At 33.5% G+C, this 17,969-nt stretch overlaps 1 protein-coding gene across 2 annotated transcripts in view; it reads right to left on the bottom strand.

Moving 5' to 3' along the window:
- LOC145258239 (cubilin-like) overlaps positions 1-17,969 on the bottom strand; it is a 1,360,229-nt gene that overhangs the window by 10,821 nt on the left and 1,331,439 nt on the right. For both annotated transcript variants that reach the window (XM_080116206.1, XM_080116216.1), the window contains exon 24: positions 7,944-8,034. In XM_080116206.1, the coding sequence (XP_079972332.1) occupies positions 7,944-8,034 (91 nt within the window). The remainder of the gene's footprint in view (positions 1-7,943; positions 8,035-17,969) is intronic.

Raw genomic sequence — 17,969 nt, 5'->3', positions numbered from 1 at the left:
CACATTTGGCTTCTTTTATTGTTCGCCGCATATTTTGAAGTTGTTTAAATTCTGAGTAGTTGGTTGGTTGTTGAATTTTCTTAATGCAGCACGTCATAGCCTGATAGTCTTTTTGCAATCATCATTAAACCAGGGCCGATTATGCTTGGTTGATATCTTTGTTTTCGGTATGCATTACTCAGATATTGAGATGATGGTATCTGTAAAGTGAGTGATTGGGTCTTTCACATCTTTCACATAATGATTTGAATTTATTCCAGTTACCTTTTTAAGATTTCAACGAGGAATTTTTGAGTTTGTTGCAGGACCAAAGTGTTCTAATATTATTGGGAAGTGGTCGCTTCCACAAGTGTCCTCGTGCACTGTCCAATTGTAATCCATAAAGATACTAGGATCACTTATAGAGAGGTCAATTGCTGAGTATGAGTTTGTAGCAGAGTGGATAAAGGTTGTTTTTTTGTTATTATATATGCATAGGTTGTTGTTGTTGTTGATAATATTTTCTATAATGATTCCTTTTCTGCCTGTGTCTGAACATCCCCAACTAACATTATGACTGTTAAAGTCACCTAATAATATGAAGGGGCAAGGAAGTTGGTTGATAAGTTTTTCTATCTGTTTCGTCTATAGGGTCATTTGGAGGTAGATAGATGGAGCAGATTGTTCTATGTAGGGAGGTTGTGGTAGCAATTGCCTGTAAATTAGTTTGTAGATTTATTTGGCTCTGTGCTGTGTTTTTGTTGATGAGAATGAATGTTCCTCCAGAAGCTCTATTTGGATTATTTGTTGTGTGGTTATATTCAGTGAAGTTACGGAGATTGATAGTTTCAGATGGTTTTAAAAAAGTCTCTTGTAGGCATATTATAGTAGGGCAGAGATTGGATATTAGTAGAAGTAATTCATTCTTGTTGGCTTTTATACCTCTGCAATTCCATTGGATTATTTTGTTACCCATAATTTAGTTTTATGTTTTTGATTTCCTTTTATTTTATTAAGAACTAGCGGGGGTACCCGGCGTTGCCCGAGTGTTTGTTTCCGGGACGGGGGGGGGAGTTTTAAAAAATGTTATGGTAGGTAAGTAGGAAGGATCAAACCCGGAGTCATGAGTAAAAGTAGGAAAATAAAGTGTGAAAAAAAAACAAAAAAAAAACATCTGCAACGTTAACAGTTCGGCCACCAAGAAAAGTCCATTCCAGTTGTTTAGGGGGAAAAAAAAACAAAAAAAAACGACTAGGGTAGGTCGGCGCGAACCTGAAAATATAATGTGAATTGTCCAGCATGCTAACCACTACGCCACAGAGTACTGCAGCTTAGTTTAGTGATTTTAAATAACTTCACATGAAAGAACTACGAAGCCAAACCGGTGTTCTCTTCTCAACTGTTCCTTGTCAACGATCCCCAAACGGTGTTAAGTGGTGGCAGGGGGAGGAGGAATTTATTAGAGAGAAAATATTTTACCACTTCCATTGATCTTAACCGATTTTGGCCGTGACTTGTCAGCAGAAAAAGTATAGAAATCTAAGATTATCGAGGAATTTGAGAAATAATAAGTCTATAACACACCTCAGATATTGTTCTGCCGTTTGTGCATATTATATTTGCATGAAATATCTTGATTTTTAATCCTATTAAGGTCAAAATCCGACAGGAAAAAATGAGTTCATTTTATTTATATAGAGATAACAGTGGTTGTTTTCTACTATTTGATTATGGGTGTTCGGAGGCTCTGTCGTCTGTTTCCATTATTTCCAAGGATTTAAATTTGTTCTGATCTGTAATTCTGGTTTTTGACGTGGAGCGAGATCTGTCTTTTTGGGGGTTTTCATTTATTTTGTGTTTAGTTGGTGTAAGATTTGATTTTTTTTTTCTTTGTGGAGAGTACTAAGCGATTGTTCTTTTGGTTTTGTTTTCAGTTTGTGTGTGTTTTTTGTTAGAGGATTGTGTTTGATTTTTAAGATCTGGTAGGATTTTACTTTCAACTGTTTGGTAGGTATTTTCAAGTACAGCTTGAGTTGACGGCAGTTGCTGTAAGGTGGCCCTCAATGCCTCAACTAGTTCTTGAAGTTATTTTATGAGGGTAGAGATTTCCTTTAGTTCAATGTTTTCTATTGTTTGTAATTGATTTTTGGTTGCACCTGCATATGATCTAGTTGGGTCTGTTGTGGTGGCTGTTTCAATAATTTTTCGAGCTTCGGTAAAACTTATGGTTTTAGTATATTTTAGTTCGTTTATTTTTTTTCTTTGATCCAGTTTTGGCAGAGCGATGAGTATGCTGGATGGTTTTCATCACAGTTGGGGCATTTTATATTTCCTTGGCGTTCTGTTTCCTGGTGTTCATTACTGCTACATTTTGGGCATACTGTTTGCCTGGTGCAGTATTCTTTGAAGTGGCCAAATTTTTGGCAGTTTAGGTAGCGAAGTGGTCTGGGGATACATGTTTCTACTTTAATGTTAATATATCCAACCTTGAGTTCAGTTGGTGGAGTGGGAGTATTGAAAGTTAATATGTATGTGTTGGTGTTTATTGTTTGTTCGTTTCTTTTTATTGTAATTCGTTTAGTATCTATAACTTTGTTTTTAGGTTTGTTTATATTTCTTCTAGAGAGCAGGTGTTTAATTCTGGACATCTGATGACTCCGTTTGAGGTGTTGAGGGTTTTGTGAGGGTAGGCTTTGATGTTTATATCATGGAACTTTGTCCATGTTAAAATTTCTTCGGCACTACTTTTAGTAGATACTTGTATGAGTAAGGTTCTATTTTTTAATTTGTTTTGTGTTCAGATTTGTGTTGATAATTTTTTCGATTATGAATGGGGGCATTTTAGTTATTTGTGTGTTGTCTTGCGATTTCAAGATTATATACTCCGGAAAGTTTGTTTTCATCTTCATCACTTCCTAGATGGGGTCTTAATTTTTTTGAAATCCATAGAATATCTTTTGTTTTTCTTTTCATCATGCTTGCTCCCCACCCTCTTCGGAGCCTTAAATTGGGAGATGGTTGAGGGGAAAGCCATTCGCCCTAGCATCTCAGGGATACAATGATGATATACTCAAATAGTGAGTATAGCTGCTTATGACGATTCTTTTCATTTCTTCGGACCCAGCAAGGTATAGAAAGGGTTAGTTGTCAATAGCATCAGTTTTCACCATCTGATTGGCCCTTGCAATCGCATTCTAATGATTGTGTATGTGTGTGTGTGTGTGTTTTTATATAAGTGTAATGTGTTTGTATTTCTCTTTTGGGGGTTTACTATTATTAGGGACTGTCATGACTAGCCGGTTGATCGGGTCGAGCCTGCCCAACCGCCCATCTAGCCCAAAGTAAGGGCCAAAGTGGAGTGTTGCTAACTCACGGCCACTTGGTTCCGAGCTCATAAGGTGCTCAGCCACCAGGATCCCGTTCTAAGGCATTATAGGTTGCCACCTACGACCAACAGGTGGCCCCATTGAGGGACATTTACTCTCTGCAGGGGGAACAAAATTAAGTTTTACAAAAAAGATCAAACAAAAAACGTCAATGTAGGTGCATTTCGTCTCAGGAAGCCAAAGAACAGCCTGATCTGGTAGGAACAGTTGTAACGGTAAACAAGAGAAAATAGATCTTACTTTTATTCATTTACTAGCAGTACAGCCCAGCTTTGCTCGGGCCCAATGTACTGTTCATAACTTTATATGCATATGTAATTATATATCTTTAAAGTTTGACTAATATTCAGGTAAACTACATCCAAAATTTCAAGTATTTAGACCCAAAATTGGCGGAGGAATTTAGTAGAGTCTGCAAAGGTCAACTCTTTCAACTCTCACTTCTTAACCACCACATTTTCACCCAAAAACTGATTAAAATGCTTGCTACATGTCTGAATATCCTTTATGTCAAATTTCAAATCTTTAGATCCAAAATTGTCTGAATAGTTTGCTAGAGACCGCAAAGGTCAATTCTTTTGAACTTTGACCCCTTTATCTACATTACATAAAATAAATCCAAGGTAATTTTTTGATTCAATTTAAATTAAATTTTTATACCTTACTTTGTAAAATTTATAAAAGTGCACTTTGAAGATAAATAAATTTCAAATTGAATCTTGTACATTTATTTTTAAAGCCTATAGTAAAAACATTTTATTTAACAATTTTCATGCCTTGGATGAAATGCTTTTCTAACATATATATATATATATATATATATATATATATATATAATTGGAATAGCATTTCAACCTTTCCTTTCGATATTTTGTTAAATTTTTCATGCATATATGATTCATCCCCAAATTTTAGCATTTAATTTATTTACTAATTAGCAAAATTTATAGACTATATTGATTTATTTTTGCTAAATTTGTTTTCTCAGATGATTTAAGTCATTTATTATAACTCCATGAAATAAGGAGAACATTTTCTTTGTACTCTTTGTCAAAACAGATTGTAAAATTTAACTTACGAAATTTAAATCAAATCATTCTTATAGATATTGATTACTTTTCATTTCCTTTCAAATTCGGCACGAACATCCCAGACAACAAAATAGTATAATTTAAAATAATTGAGTGTGTAGGAAGCAATTTGACCACATACAGCCGCCATTGGTGTTTAACAATACTCATACCCAAACTCACCAGTACCAATTGTCTGTACAAGACGAATTTTATATATAACTATTTCCTTTAATCACATAAAATTATATCTTTGTAGATTAATGTATGTGTACATTTTCAATATTTACTTCAACAGTGCTCGACACATACGTAGAGCTAGGTAGTAAGTTATAAAAATATATGCCAATTAAGTTACACAGAATATTCAGCTTTTCATTCTCGTGAGAATTCGTCAGGCTTATGCGAAAAGTTGTGGTTAGTGCGTTTTTTATATACGCACATGCTATTTAATTTTCTAGTAAGCTAATCAGTTTTCTAGAACCTGAGGACAACTATTCCTTTGTCCTGTAAGTGCCCTCCTATTGGTTGATTAGGATGAGCGCGGCGGCATCTATATATATATATATATATATATATATATTGCATTACTTTTTCATTTCCTTTAAAATTTTGCTCAAACTTTCTGGACAACAAAATAGTATAATATAAACAAATCATTTACTGAATGTAAAAAAGGTTTTAAATTTTATAAAATATATTAATTTATGTCATCTATTCATTAAATCCCTTTGTACGTTCATATTTTTCGCCGAGGAAAATTAAAGTCGAAGAGTGAAAATTTCTCCCCAAATAAATATTTATGAGATAATGTTTGTCCTGTGAAAATCCTTATCAAACACTATTAAAATGCTGAAGGCGTAAAATCAGTATAGGAATTTTTTTTTGTTTTTTAGTTTTATTGATTTTTCTTACGATTAGAAATTTCTTTCGTTGTATCTCTGAGCAATATATTTAATCAAATATTCCTATTGATAACATCACCAGGGATTTATCTTCACAGAAATGTACAAATATTTTAGAAAAAAAAAATTAACATTTATACAACCTTATATCATTCTGTACTAAAAGTTAATGAAAAAGCAAATAGTTGGATCATTCTACTGCTCCCGAAACTAGAAGACTCCTGATGTAATTCTCTGCCTAGATAACAATCATGTACATCCTATGATGGAGTACTGTTGCCACATTTTGCTCAGTGTTGTTCATAGCACTCTTTTGCCAGGAGTTCAAATTCGAATTAACAATTTTGTGAAGGATATCTGTAGCTCCTTTCCAACAGTTGAGACGTTGGCAGTCTTTCTCTACTTTGTTATTTTCATGCGACGTGCTTAACCAAGTCCTTTTGGTAAAACATTCCCAACAAGAATTCGTCTAATTACTACTTCTTATATACAAAACATTGAAGGGAATTTCCTTAAACAGTTTTATTCTAATAATTCCCATCTTTCTGGAGGGCCATGACAGTCATCTTTAACTGTCAATAAATACCCATTATAAACCGTTCACATAAACCATCTATTCCATTTAATCCTCTCATAATATTTATAATCACTCAACTGAAAATCAGTCGCATTAATCATATATTACAGAGTAGCTTTTAGCCTAGAGAAGTGAAGACTCGTTAATATAATACAAATAGTAGAATGAACATTTTTTCACTATGGTTTCTAAGAAAGTGAGTAATTATACAATTTTGATGGAGGGAAAAGGATCCTGGTTGAATTATGTTAATAATATTGACATTGCATGGACATAAAACTAACCGCATATAATTTTCAGCCACTGTGCACATTACTATTATTTACCCATTTCTTTTTTATGAAGCCAGACAGAGTTCAAAATGGACTTCGTAGCTTGGTATAGGATGTCCTTCTCTCTTCACCATAACATCTCTCCGACAAAAGAAACATTGCGAGCCTATCTCTGCTCTGTTATTTTTATGGCGTGTGCTCATCTGAAGTCTAATCTATGGGTCACCCTTGCAAAACTTTCATGAAAAACACTCATTTAGCTGAAACCACCATTGATAATTTCCCCCCACTCTTTATCTGTGTATAAACCTAAATTTCATGATCAAAGCTTCTTTCTTAGAACTGCACGCCTGTTGAACTCTCTTCCATTTCCCTGCTTTCCAGCTGACTACAATATGATCGTCTTTAAGCTCAATGTAAAAACGTTCTTGATGAGCCATCCCCTTCATTAATCCAATTTACCAAATTTCCATGACTAACGATTACTACGATATTATCCTGTTGACTGTACACTAATTAACCCTTATTCTCGAGTGACCGTTAGGCCTTGATAAGTGGTGACTTTTTTGCAAAACAAAAATTCACTTTTTTTATGCTATTTTCATCATCATCAGATTTTGATATGAAGATGTTACGAGGGTCTCGGACTCTGATATGGGTAATGCTAGACAACATCTCCCATCTACTATCCATGCGGTCAAATTGAATGCGTTGATATCAGTAATGTTACATGTGATCAAATTGCTTTTTACACACTCAAAAGAAATTTGAATGAATTTGCGCATGTGCAACAATGAGAGAATATTGATATTTTTATTCTAAAACAGTCATTTTCATCTACAGATTATAAGCTAAAGTTGGGACCCGTCATTATGATTTAACAATATGCATTGTATTTATATTAATTTCTTTAAAAAATCTGTTTCAAGAATCATTGACCTTTCAAATAATCATAATATATTAATCTTTAATTTTTTTTTTTTTGAAAAATAGAAAAAATTGATTCTCAATTTTAACAAAAAATAAAAATAAAATAATAATATGCTGATAACTTTACTTTAAAAGCTGACATATTTTGTACTGTAGAAATATCAAACAGGTACAATATTTTGCCTGTTTGTAGAAGTGACGATTAATAACAATTATTAGATTACTAAAGCATCATCTATATTTTTATGCAATATCCTTATCTATGTTGACATGGAAACGACCTCCTTTAGTCAACAAAAAAGCAGTCACCTTCCATCATGATAATACTTGTCCTCACACAGAACTACTGACTAAAGATGTTCTAGGAGAATTTCGTTGGGAAATTCTGCCCCATTCTGCATATTCTCCTGATCTAACTCACTGTGATAATTATTAGTTTCGAAGATTACACAATCATTTAGATTACCTTAAGTTCACATCACAAGAGGAGATCGAACAGGAATGAAATTTATAATTAACGTTAAAACTTTATTTAATTTAACAAACAAGGCATTTATAAGCTCGTTGATGGATTGAAACAAGTTATAGGGAGCAAAGGTCGTTATTGTGATGAATAATGATTTTCAGAAACAGATTTTTTTTTAATTTTCAAGATAGAATTTGAAATCGGCAAAACCTTTTGCACTAACCTCATTGTTAACAATAGAAAAAGAAAAGCATCCAAAAGCAAGAATGGGTATTCTTACAATGTGCCCATCAATCTGTGCATTGAGTGTTTTAGATGGAGTGGGCATTAGAAGTAGGATTAAAAACAATATACTTACCTTTGATACGGCTGAGGAAAATTAGGTGGATAGATATAGCCACTGGTGGACGACATAGCGACTAGTTGCTGTTGTCGCGGTGTATTTAAATCTGGAAAACAAAAATAAATACTTTAAAACAATTTGTATTCATTAATTATAGTAATACAACGAAAAAAATTAAGGAGAATTGAAAATGTCTGAAAAGTATCGGAACAGTGTAACGTAGCAGGATATGCTGACGTAACAAATAGGCGATCAGACAAAGCAAGCTAACATACAAGGTCAGAGGACACAAGATTTGTAGAAAAGAAAAAGAAAACACATTGACATATGGTGTTACACTCGATTCACGCGAGACGTTCTCACATCAAATTCCCATCCATCGATTTCCACCACATTAGCCTTCCTTGGGTCTCTTAGGAATATTTCTATTTGCGTCATTTTCTCATGGTTGACTCTAGCCAATAATATAAATACAGATCTATCACGGAAATACATCAAAGACGAGTACCTAAACTTGTCAGGTGGCCTTGACATATTCTGTCTCAGGTGTGAGAAATTCCCATACTTATATATTAATGCACTGAATTTTAAGCAAATGAAAATGACATATACAAAAGGGAAAATAGAAATGAAAAATTAATAGTCTAAGTAAAATAATCACATCATTTCTAAAGGCGATTAGGGATTTAGTAAAATCTGATAGGTCATTGGTTCATTTATGTTTATCATATACTAGCGGGGAGGGGAGCCCGGAATTGCCGTGTTATAAAATACACTTAAGAATATTAATCTATACAGATTTCGTGTTTATTATTACAGAGCCAATTCTCTAATGAATATTTTGCTGTACCTAATATACAGAAGTGATTTCAAAAGTTAATAAATTATCTTGAGTATAATTAGTTAGAATCGAAACCATAACATTTAGCGCAGTAGTCGCATCCTACCATTTGAGCTATGGACATATAAGATTTAAAATTAAACCACTTCAAGCTTTGAATGAATTTGCGCATGCGCAAAAGTGATAGAAATATGTCGGCGTGTTAAAACGAGCATTTTACAATTCAACTTGCCGATATCTGTTTGTAAACGTTATTCAATTATCCAAACAAAAATTTTACTACATATAAACCATCCTTGGTGTATGATTTTATTTCCACATACACCTTTTATTCATCATATATTTTACGATATCTGTGTGTGTAGCCATATAAACACAGGTAAATTAGATCGATTTTTATGGAAATTAAATTCCAGAGTATAAATGAAGCTCAATATTCAAAACTTTTATTATTAGTAATCCAGGTAATGGTTTGTATCAACGGGGGAAAAAAGATCCAGATAATCTTTACAGCGTTTAAATAATATTGCTCAATTGCCTTGTAATAGAACATTTTATTTATACAAGAATAATTTAGATATATCTTGAAAAATGATTTTCTATTACAACTTTCAAAAGTCTGACATCTTCAAGTCAGCATTTCCTTTATGCTTTCATTTGAAGTTTTTACAAAATGAAAGCAAAGAACATGGCATAAAAATGTCTGGCTTAACGATGTGACTGAAAATATTTGCATAAAACAAAGCTTTATTACAAGCGTGCACCTTATACATACATACATATATATATATATATATATATATATATAAGAGAGAGAGATTTATTACAAGTGAGCACACACACACACACACACACATATATATATATATCATTATTTGAGGGTAAACAGTTACAGTTCTTTTTTTTTCAATTTCTTACATTCTTTTCCATTTTCTTTCTGGTGTCGAGGAGTTCCGGGTCGCCTGACGAAGTCTCATTGAGTGACACAGATGTCTATTTGTAGTGATCATATGCAACTGTTCACCCTCAAAAAATTAAAAAAATATTTTGCTCTTTTTATTGAGAACTATCTAACAACCTTGTTGTCTTCATTAGTCCCGACTTTTGAACATCTCAAACCTGAACACACACACACACACATATATATATATATATATATATATATATATATGAAAATATAGTCAGGGAAATTAAGCTACACAGAGGTTTCTGTGTTTCATCCTTGTAGGGAATCATGTTAAAATGCAGGTTAGCCTTCATTTTAACATGATTCTTTCTGAGGATGAAACGCGGAAACCTCTATGTAGCTTAATTATCATAAATACATTTTCACAACTTATTACCTAGCTTTACCTAGGTATTGAGCACGATTGAGGTAAATACTGAAAATTTACACGGAAAATATTATATTTCCTCATAACAATTAATGTGAATACATCGATTATATATATATATATATATAGTCGTTGACAAAAATTGGATACAAATATACATTTTTGCTACTTAAAACTGAGTTAACCCCAGCTACGAAGTGTTTCAGATAATCCACGAGGTTGCACACACAACAATTAATGTTGGTACATGAATTATATATATATATATATATACACACACACACATATATATATATATATATTCAGATGTCACCATTTGCTGTGGCAAACGTGCAGATTGTCGGTACACTGGTTACGTGGAGTACCGCCTTGTTTTCTACCAGGTAGGCGAGTTTATCCGGGAGTGCACCCCCCCCACAGTGTATTAAACGCGCCCCCGAATACCAACCTGGAAATGTCTACGATTAGGCGATACATATACATACACTTTGGTAATAAAGTTTGCATATATGTTGCGGAGGACAGGATGGTCTGCTTGCGTGATAGACGATCCCGTCTTCATGGTGAATCTATTCGATGGTAGAAAGATTGAAATACAACAAGTCGCATAATGACAACGAAAACATACCGGTACAAATCAGCTAAGGAATGCAATTTATTTACATAAATATTCATGAGAAATATTAAGAAAGAGATAGAAAGAATAAGATTTCGTTGAGAAATAAGAGTTCGTTACCTGCGATTAATGATAGGCTGACGAGCTAGTCAGGAGCTGGTTGGGTGGCCGATGCCCCCACCAGGAGCAATTTCTGTCGCATCTTGACTGGTCGAGCGTTCAACGGAAAAGAGAGGGCTATGAGAAACAGAAAGTGACGTAACTAGGTTGCTCTCTGAGTTAAAGGGCGACAATCGAGTTAGCCTGGTGATTTTTAATTCCCACATATATCCTATTAAGTAAGGCTCTCTGTGAAAGTTATTTGTACAGCTGATATATGTACAAGCTTGTTCAGCATTCACTGACACTGCCAACCCATTGGCTATTTCTTCAAAAGTCTAGTGTACTTGTTTGTGCACTCTGCTCTGACGAGAACCAAATCAGTTGAAACGTGAACACTGACAGTACAAGCAAAAACTTATTTTCACATGTTTTGGATAACAGAATTTATTTTGTCGGTTACTTTTTTCTTTCCAATTGTTTTCTATTTTCAAACGAAATTGGTTAAAATTTCTTTGGTACACGAAATTATTTTTTTAAACGTTTTTGACTGTTCTCTTGTGATTTTCACTTGAAGGCATTATCAGATGCGATACAATATAAGTGCGTTGAATTTTATTGCTTATGCACTGTATCGCTCTAGTTGATTCTTTCCAGAGAAACAGCAAAATAAATGCACTGTCATTTTCAGCGTTAAAACAAGGGGTCACATTTCTGCATTCACTCCTTTACCCGAATACGCGTCAAAATTAAATGCGTTTACGTAACATTTTTTGTCCCTGTGCAAGCAACTTTCTTGCTAACTAAAAATACATAAAGAAAGATAAAATCAACACTAACAAAATAAAAAAAAACCCTTTGATGGAAGAAACATTAAATTCGTTCAGACGTAATAGATATCATTATATAAAGTAAACGGGTTAATGAGGATTAGGACGGTAAATCATGGCTGATCTGAAGTGACACTCTTAACTAATCAGGAATGTCTTTAGAGAACAAAACATTAAATTGTTTTACTTTGCACTTTTTTTCTCCATTGAATAAACGTAACATATAATAATGAAAGATTAGCGTTCACCATATTGGTTCTATCGATGTATATTTATTTATCCAAGTCTGTTCTTATTTGCTTCCACAAAAGAAATGAGATACAAGGTCGATTTTAAATCTGAGTAAAAATCTAGCTATCCAAAAAAAAAAAAAAAAAAAAAAGAAAAAAGAAAAAAAGTACTTAAATTTTAATTCTAGCTCAAAATAAAGGTAATAGCTAATAATAAACACACACATTTACTTCATATATCAATATATCTTTCCCGCAATATCATTTTAAAATTACGCATGCATTCATTTTATTTAATTTAATATCTCATTGTATATGTATGCATATAATATATAGAAGTGACTTTATCTGTGTGTGCGGAAAGATCTCTAGAAAACTACCGCCAATCTTTCGTCTACAGAGGAACAGATTTAATTCTGTTTTTATTCGGTGAAAATAGAGGTAAAAAATTTTTTAAAAACTTGAAAGTATATATTTACGCATGCGAAAATATACATTGATACGTTGATGTTTAAAGTTTTAAGCTGCATGTGGACTTGGCTTAGATTACATCGAATAATGCTAGGGAGTTTCATCCTTTGGCTTGGATTCTGTCTGATAGCACCCAAGTCATTTTTATTATGCGATCACTACTAAATATTACATACAATATAAAATCGATAGAAAATTGACTATAATAAATACGAAGTCTGCATAAATTGAAAAATCCTATTTAAACGAATTTCATGACCGGGTAACGTCGGCGTGCGTGCTAGTTTATAATGTTTAAGAATGTTTTACTTTTGGTATTAAATAAGCATATTTATTTATTTTTTTAAAATGTAAATCAACTTAATGTGATGAAAATAAAGTTCCAGGGTACTTTTGTGTGTTAATTTATGTTTTCGCCTGAGTTTCAGATTAAGTAACTTTTTACTTGAGACGAAAATCAAAACCGGAAGTCGCTTAGATCGATAAATATGCAAGATTGCCGGTAACATTTTATAGCAATCGTCTCTTTCGTATGCCCAACCTTCACTAAATAGCATTCACAACATCTCATCTGTTTCTACATATTTTAATTAAATTATTTCGACAAAATCCAGCTGGAAGCACAGGTTGCAGTTTGAATCTAATTATTTCTTTTTTACTTAGGAGTCACTACTTATCAAGGTTCGATAGCCACTCGAAGATAAAAGTAAATGTATGTAAGGCAGTATTAGGTTGGTGCAAAAACTATCGCATTCTCACAAATGTTACTTTTATGATTCCTGAATTCATTGAGATATATATATATATATATATATATATATATATATATATATATATGTTCTATATTATTTTGAAGCGCGTTTTTCACTCTATTGAATCGTGTTATTCGTTACTGTTCTCAATCTCTTCATTTTTTCCAGGCTTTTCGACAGCATGGACAAAATTCAACCCCGCACGATTTTCTTGTTCCAGTTCAAACCAGGCCGAAAAGCTGCCGAGATATCTTGTAATATCAATGATGCGTTTGGCCCAGGAAACATTACTGAACGTGTGGCACAACGGTGGTTCAAGAAATTTCGTAATGGTGCCGAGAGCCTCGAAGATCAAGACGGTCGCGGTGGCCGACTGTGGTTGATAACGAACATTTGAAAGCCTTAACTGAAGCCGATCCTCGCGAAACTACACGAGTAGTTGCTGTTGAATTCGAGGTCGAACACTAAACAATTGTTCGCCATTTAAAGCAAATAGGGAAGTCAAAAAAGTTGGGTAAATATGTGCCGCATAAATTGAACGATAATTTTTTTTTAAATCGTCGTTTTGAGGTGTCTTTTGCGCAACAAAAACGACACATTTCTCGAGCGGATTGTGATGTTTGATGAGAAATGTATCCTCTACGACAACTGGCGATGTTCGGCACAGTGATTGGATGTCGAAGAAGCTCCACAACACTTCCCGAAGCCGAAATTGCACCAAAAAAGGTTATGGTGACTATTAGGTGGTCTGCGGTCGGTTCTATCCATTACAGCTTCTTGAATCCGGGCGAAACGATTACGGTGGAAAAGTACTGCCAACAAATTGACGAAATGCACTAGAAGCTCCAACGTATGTGCACGAGATTAGTGAATATGAAGGGACCAATTCTCGTCCATTACAACGCTCGTCCGCATGTTGCTCAACTGACCCTGCAGAAGAATTGGGCTACGAGACCGATTATCACTTTTCCAAGCATTTCGAAAACTTCCTGCGCAAAAAATGTTTCAAAAGCCCAGATGATACCGAATAGGCTTTCAATGACTTCATCGCTTCCAGAACTCTGGATTCCTATGCTAATGGGATAAATAAACTTGTTTCTTGTTGGCAAAATGTGTCGATTCTAATGGTTCTTATTTTGATTAATAAAATTTATTATGAAAGGAGTTATGATCTTTTGAAGTCGAACATCAAAGAAACGATATTATTTTTGCACTAACCTAATCGTTAATGGTGTAAATTGGGTACAATTTTTGTCATGCCTACGTTGGACAGGAAAGAAACTGTTGAAAGTCTAATTGAACCAGGCACCTGAACTCAATTAGTAATACGTGACATATCCAATTTTCTAAGTTACTAGCATTTCAGCCCGGCGTTGCCTGGGTGTTTGGAGGTGTATGCTGAGCAAAAAAAAAAAAGAGTAATTTTTTTTTTTTAATTTGACCCCTATTATGACCCCTTAAAATTTATAGTTTCGGGCTCAAATCACTTTATTAAGTTAGATCCAGGTTCAAGGAACCTATATCTAAAATTTCAAGTGTCTAGACCCAAAATTGTCGGAGGAGTTTGGTAGAGTTGCAATTTGACCCCTTAACAGCCAAATTTCTGGCTGACACCCGTCACATCGATTTTCCCAAATCTCAGTACCCGGTATTTCAAATTTCGAGTCCATAGACTAAAAATTGACAGAGTTATTGCGTAGGGAAATGTACACAGACAGACAGACACACAGACAGACAGACACGTTCACTTTTATAGATATATAGATAGGTTATTATTATTAGTAGTGGTGGTGATGGTGGTGGTAGCAGCATTATTAATAAAATTCTAACCCCTCTTTCACACATCTGATATGTCAAAAATGCTTCGTGTCAAATTTGACATTTTAACCAATAGCATTGTTGCGTACGTGTAACTTATTATAAGTAAATATATGCAAATGGAGGGAGCATATCTTTGTTAGCTTGAGAGGATGACATCATAAAAAACTAGGCGAATAAGACAATAAAACAGACACTACACTGTCCTTTTAAGGAGGATGTAATACCAGCGACGATTGTCTTATAATTGAAAAGATACTACGCTATATCCCTGAGAGATAGTATAATTAATAGAAGTAGTATAGTCCCGGATTCAGACAGACAGATACTAAGTCTGCACTAGTAATAGATTATTGTAAAGTATTGAACAACAAAACTATCCTAACCTATTACAAGGCAAATATAAACCAGTTTATATATAGATTTTGTAATTTGGTTATGACGTTGGAAATAAAATTCTTCTTTTTCCTGGTGCATTATTTTTACGTAGACAAAATTAGATATTTCTTTGATGGAGTATTTTTAGCAAGACGAAATTAGACTTTCCAACGAAAAGAAAATTAGACATTTTTTTTTTATTTAAAAGATATTTTTATTTGGGGGGGAAATTAGAATTTCTGTCCAGACATTTTTTTTTTCTGTGAGTAATCAGTAAAAAACCGAAATCGTTATGCATGAAACTAGAACGACCTTCAGTGGAGCGAATATTTCGCCAATATTAAGAGATAAAGTTACTAAATTAAAATTTAAGAAAGAAAAGGACAGTAAATGGAGAACTTATAGGAAAGTTTATATAATTGAATTCTTCGGTTTGCTTGAAGCATAGCTAGCAAGGGTATCGGCGTTGTTCAGGGGGGGGAACAGCTAACACAGAAAAGTATAATCCATGTGTCAAATCTATTTAAATTTCTAGTTAAGTTATTTTCTCTCTGTCTGTCTCTCTCGAGCACGTGCTCTCTTACTTTCCTTCCCTCTCTTCTATTTCGCCTTTGCATTAATAGCAATAAGTGAAAACAGATTTTAATCGTTAAATCGACACACGTTCCTAAACAACACCGAACAATCTCGCTTAATCGACACGCCACGATACGAAATGCAATAACGCGAGACACGTTATAAGAACAGTGTGTATTTCAACTGCCGAATGACTTATCGGCTAGTTTTTTTTATAGCCGTTGCCCGAAACTAAATCGTTGCTTTTGGGTAAGATGGTTGTAGTTCATCAGTAGACTTGATTTGTAATCGAAAATCTCTGGTTCGATTTTCACCGCAGGCCCGACTCATGCTCGACGCATTACACCTCTTTAAAAATGTCTATTAAAAACTCACCATCCGTCACTGAAATATGTTCCGTAGACAACATATTTAAATATCCGTTAATTAAATTTGGTAAAATATTGCATTTATTTTTTAATATAAATAATTTGAAATGCTTTTGTTTAAATTTCGACAAGTAACCAATATAACACACGATCTCTCTGTTTAAAATTGGTGGATTGTGGAAAAGCCTAATCACCATGAATGCGAACAACACTACCTAAAAAAACAAGTGACGACTTTCAATGTGACGCATATACCGCTTTTATTCGTTCATTGGTTAAACTGTACGTAAACTTTCCAGGGTCATTTCCTGTTTTGACTGTTATAGGAAGTAAACATTAGTTAATTTGTCGACCACGACTAATCACGATCCAAGTTTTCTTCTTTGTTTCATTTATTTTTCACACAATTATGCGTAAACTTTTGCAACTGCTTCATTATAATAATTAAAAAGAAAATAATCACCAGCTAAATGTTTCAGTGTTGTTCGAATAATTATAGTTAATTAAATAAAATTACTTTATGTGAGCTCCATACACTAATTTGGTATCTATTTACCCTAATCGAAATTATATTAATTTTACCATACTAAAACAATATATGAAAGGTGTATTGATGTATCATTATTTAAGTTTCAACAGACGACAGATAGAAATATAACTTTATAATTAAAATAAAGTTATTACGCTTCTAATATTAAAAACAAGCTTAAAATGTGTACATATGCTGAAGTACCTGCTTCTTTCCGTTTATATGAAGACTCCATATTTTTCTAGCGATTATTTCAGCATGTGCACGCATTTGAAGCATGTACTTACAAGCGTAATGCTAAATAAATCTTAATTCGACATGGTACCTCGGTTGATAATCAATATAATTATAAAACGCTAGGAACCTTGTTTGCTTTCTTGCATCAGGTGTTCGAAAATCGGACAATTCTATCTTTTAAAGAAAGGATGACACGTGTATATATATGCATAATCAGAGACTAAGGACTTGGGATGAATAGTTGTGCGTTTTATTTTTATTCTAGCTAATGTTACCCAAGTCATATATATATACTAGCAAAAGTACCCGTCGTTAACTGGGTTAAAAAAACAGCCTACAGAAAATGGACTGATGTATGAAAGTATGATAGGTTATGAAAAGAAAGGGTTGTAAAGAGAAAGTTTCGAATTTGGGGGTATCAAAACCAAGGCAAAATATGATGAAACTAAAAATAAAATAGATAAACCCCATAATTTATTATACCATACCTGTTCGCACTGAAACACTTATCACAATATTCTGTGGATCTATATTAAAAAAAAACTTGTTAAACTTTGTGACATATTTCCATTCTATGGAGGTCAAGCGCGAACAAACACCTCATAATTTTATTATACCATATTTCTTCAAACTGAAACATAATTATCAAAGTATACTTACGCAGAGAGATATGAAAAGTCTTTATTAAAGTTTGTGCCGATTCCATTATATGGAGGCAAGGCGCGAACGCAGACCCCACAATTTTATTATACCATCCCTATTTAAGTTAAAACATACTTATTATGTACATCTACATCAAAAACACTTGTAAACGTTTTTTTTTAAATTTTTTTATTTCCATACTTTGTGGACCAAGCGCGTACGCAGACCCCACAATTTTAATGAATCATCATTATGCCAGGTCAAACATACCAATTCCTGTGTCTCGATATATCTTCTATTAATATATGTGATCAGTTTTC

This window comes from Euprymna scolopes, chromosome 3 (genome assembly GCF_053919585.1).
Source record: "Euprymna scolopes isolate OS-2025 chromosome 3, ASM5391958v1, whole genome shotgun sequence".
NCBI classification, from domain to species: domain Eukaryota; kingdom Metazoa; phylum Mollusca; class Cephalopoda; order Sepiida; family Sepiolidae; genus Euprymna; species Euprymna scolopes.
The sequence above is the reverse complement of the archived record's forward strand: the minus strand, read 5'-3'. Positions and strand labels throughout refer to the sequence as shown.